The 1,493-nt window shown below is 55.6% G+C and overlaps 2 protein-coding genes across 11 annotated transcripts in view; one reads left to right on the forward strand and one right to left on the reverse strand.

The window, feature by feature from the left end:
* Nucleotides 1–1,493, reverse strand: part of DNAAF1 (dynein axonemal assembly factor 1) — a 32,396-nt gene that overhangs the window by 30,458 nt on the left and 445 nt on the right. For 5 of the 10 annotated variants that reach the window (XM_025198413.1, XM_025198417.1, XM_014517679.2 and 2 more), the window contains exon 1: nt 1,373–1,487. The exons of 1 other annotated variant lie outside the window; for it this stretch is intronic. In XM_025198413.1, the coding sequence (XP_025054198.1) occupies nt 1,373–1,466 (94 nt within the window). In that variant the 5' untranslated portion in view covers nt 1,467–1,487. Of the gene's footprint in view, nt 1–846; nt 1,488–1,493 lie in introns of those variants that run through there. 4 more of the 10 variants (XM_025198420.1, XM_025198414.1, XM_025198419.1 and 1 more) reach the window with 4 other exon arrangements.
* HSDL1 (hydroxysteroid dehydrogenase like 1) overlaps nt 1–1,493 on the forward strand; it is a 39,761-nt gene that overhangs the window by 22,727 nt on the left and 15,541 nt on the right. The gene's annotated exons all lie outside the window — the stretch shown is intronic.

A 1,493-nucleotide genomic window follows, 5' to 3' on the forward strand; every position in this document is an offset into this window, starting at 1 on the left:
TATCATAATGTTACTGTTACTTAACTTTTAGCTTTTAAAAAAGTACTAGTTCAGCTTAATAGAAATATGCTGTTATGAAGATTTGTAAAGCACCGCCCAAGTATTGCTTTGTTAACCCTGTAGTCTTGCCTTATTGTATAAAGTATAAAAGATCGCCCCACCCTTTAGGGGGGGCCATTTTGCCTTTTGCTGGCGTTATGGTCTTTGCTCGAGCAAATAAACGGCTGTCAATTCTTTACCCGCGTTGTCTGGTCCCTATTGCAGCTAGATAACAAACTCTAGGGAGTTTTCTCCCACCACAGCCGTAGCAATTAAGTTTGGTGCCTGGGGCAAAGCCTGCAGCGGCAGCCAATCCTCGCCCCACACAGATTCATGGGGTACACCCCCCCCCATGCTTGCCCGGGGTGCATGCAGCAGCAAGAGCTGCCCTTCCCCCATCCCCCCCACCACCCCCAAAATGAGCCACTCGCAGCTCCGTCCCGTACCCTGCCCCGGCTGGGCAGTGCCTGTTGGTGCCCCTTTGCTTCACTGCCTGGAGCAGTTGCCCCACTTGTTGTCCCCCCTGCTATGGCACTGCATGAGACACTGCAGCACCCTGGAGCATCCTGGTTGGAGCGCTGCAGCAGGCTTAATGCTCCGACACGTTCAGTGTGAGCAGACTTCCGAGCCTGTGGCACAATGAACAATTATGTGCAATATCATTCAGACAGGACTTTTAACATATCAGTGGGAGTTATGGGATCATTCGGACAGGAAACTGGGTAGAGATGCACCTTGGAGATAGAATCATAGATGCTGATGGGTTTTTGAAGCCTGACCTCACAAAGGCTTATGCATCTGTTTTACCTTGTCTATAATGTGTGCCTGCCTTTAGACGGTGAACTGCCAGTCTCAGTATCATCCAGGAAAGGTTTTGGGTGTCTGAAAAACAGGGTCTGTGAGGCCTTGCTGTAGGACTCTGCAGTCCCAGCCCTCAGGCTCACGGCAAGAATGAGCTGCCTGCCGACCCTGATGCTCATCAAACCAGACCTGGACAGAAACCCCCCACAACCACAGCAGCTCTACACTTTCAAGCACGAGCTTTGGAGCTAGCGGGGTCCCTTTTATCCCGTGAAAAAGACTTCGCACGTGTGAACTACCCTAGTTCTCCGCGCAGAGGCGCACTCTATGTAACCTGTAGCAACCCTCCCCCTTGCCCCTCAACGAGATAATGGAGAAGCCGCGAGGACCCCAATCCCCGCCCCCTACAGCCACAGGGGAGCAGGCCTGGATCGGGGGCGCCCGCGAGCGCATGCGCCCTGCTTCAGTGAGTCTGGGAGGCTCACCGCGACCCCCCCTGCCCGGCCGCTGCCCGCCGCAGTGCGGAACCTACCGCACCCAGCAGCGCATCTAGGCCGGAGGAGTTCACCTGGGACCCGGGCCGCCCCGCGCCGCTCAACCGCTCCAACCGCTCCTCCCGTCTCCATGGCGACCGGGCAGCTGGAGGGGCAGCC

This window comes from Alligator sinensis, unplaced genomic scaffold, assembly GCF_000455745.1.
Source record: "Alligator sinensis unplaced genomic scaffold, ASM45574v1 scaffold97_1, whole genome shotgun sequence".
Lineage (NCBI taxonomy): Eukaryota > Metazoa > Chordata > Crocodylia > Alligatoridae > Alligator > Alligator sinensis.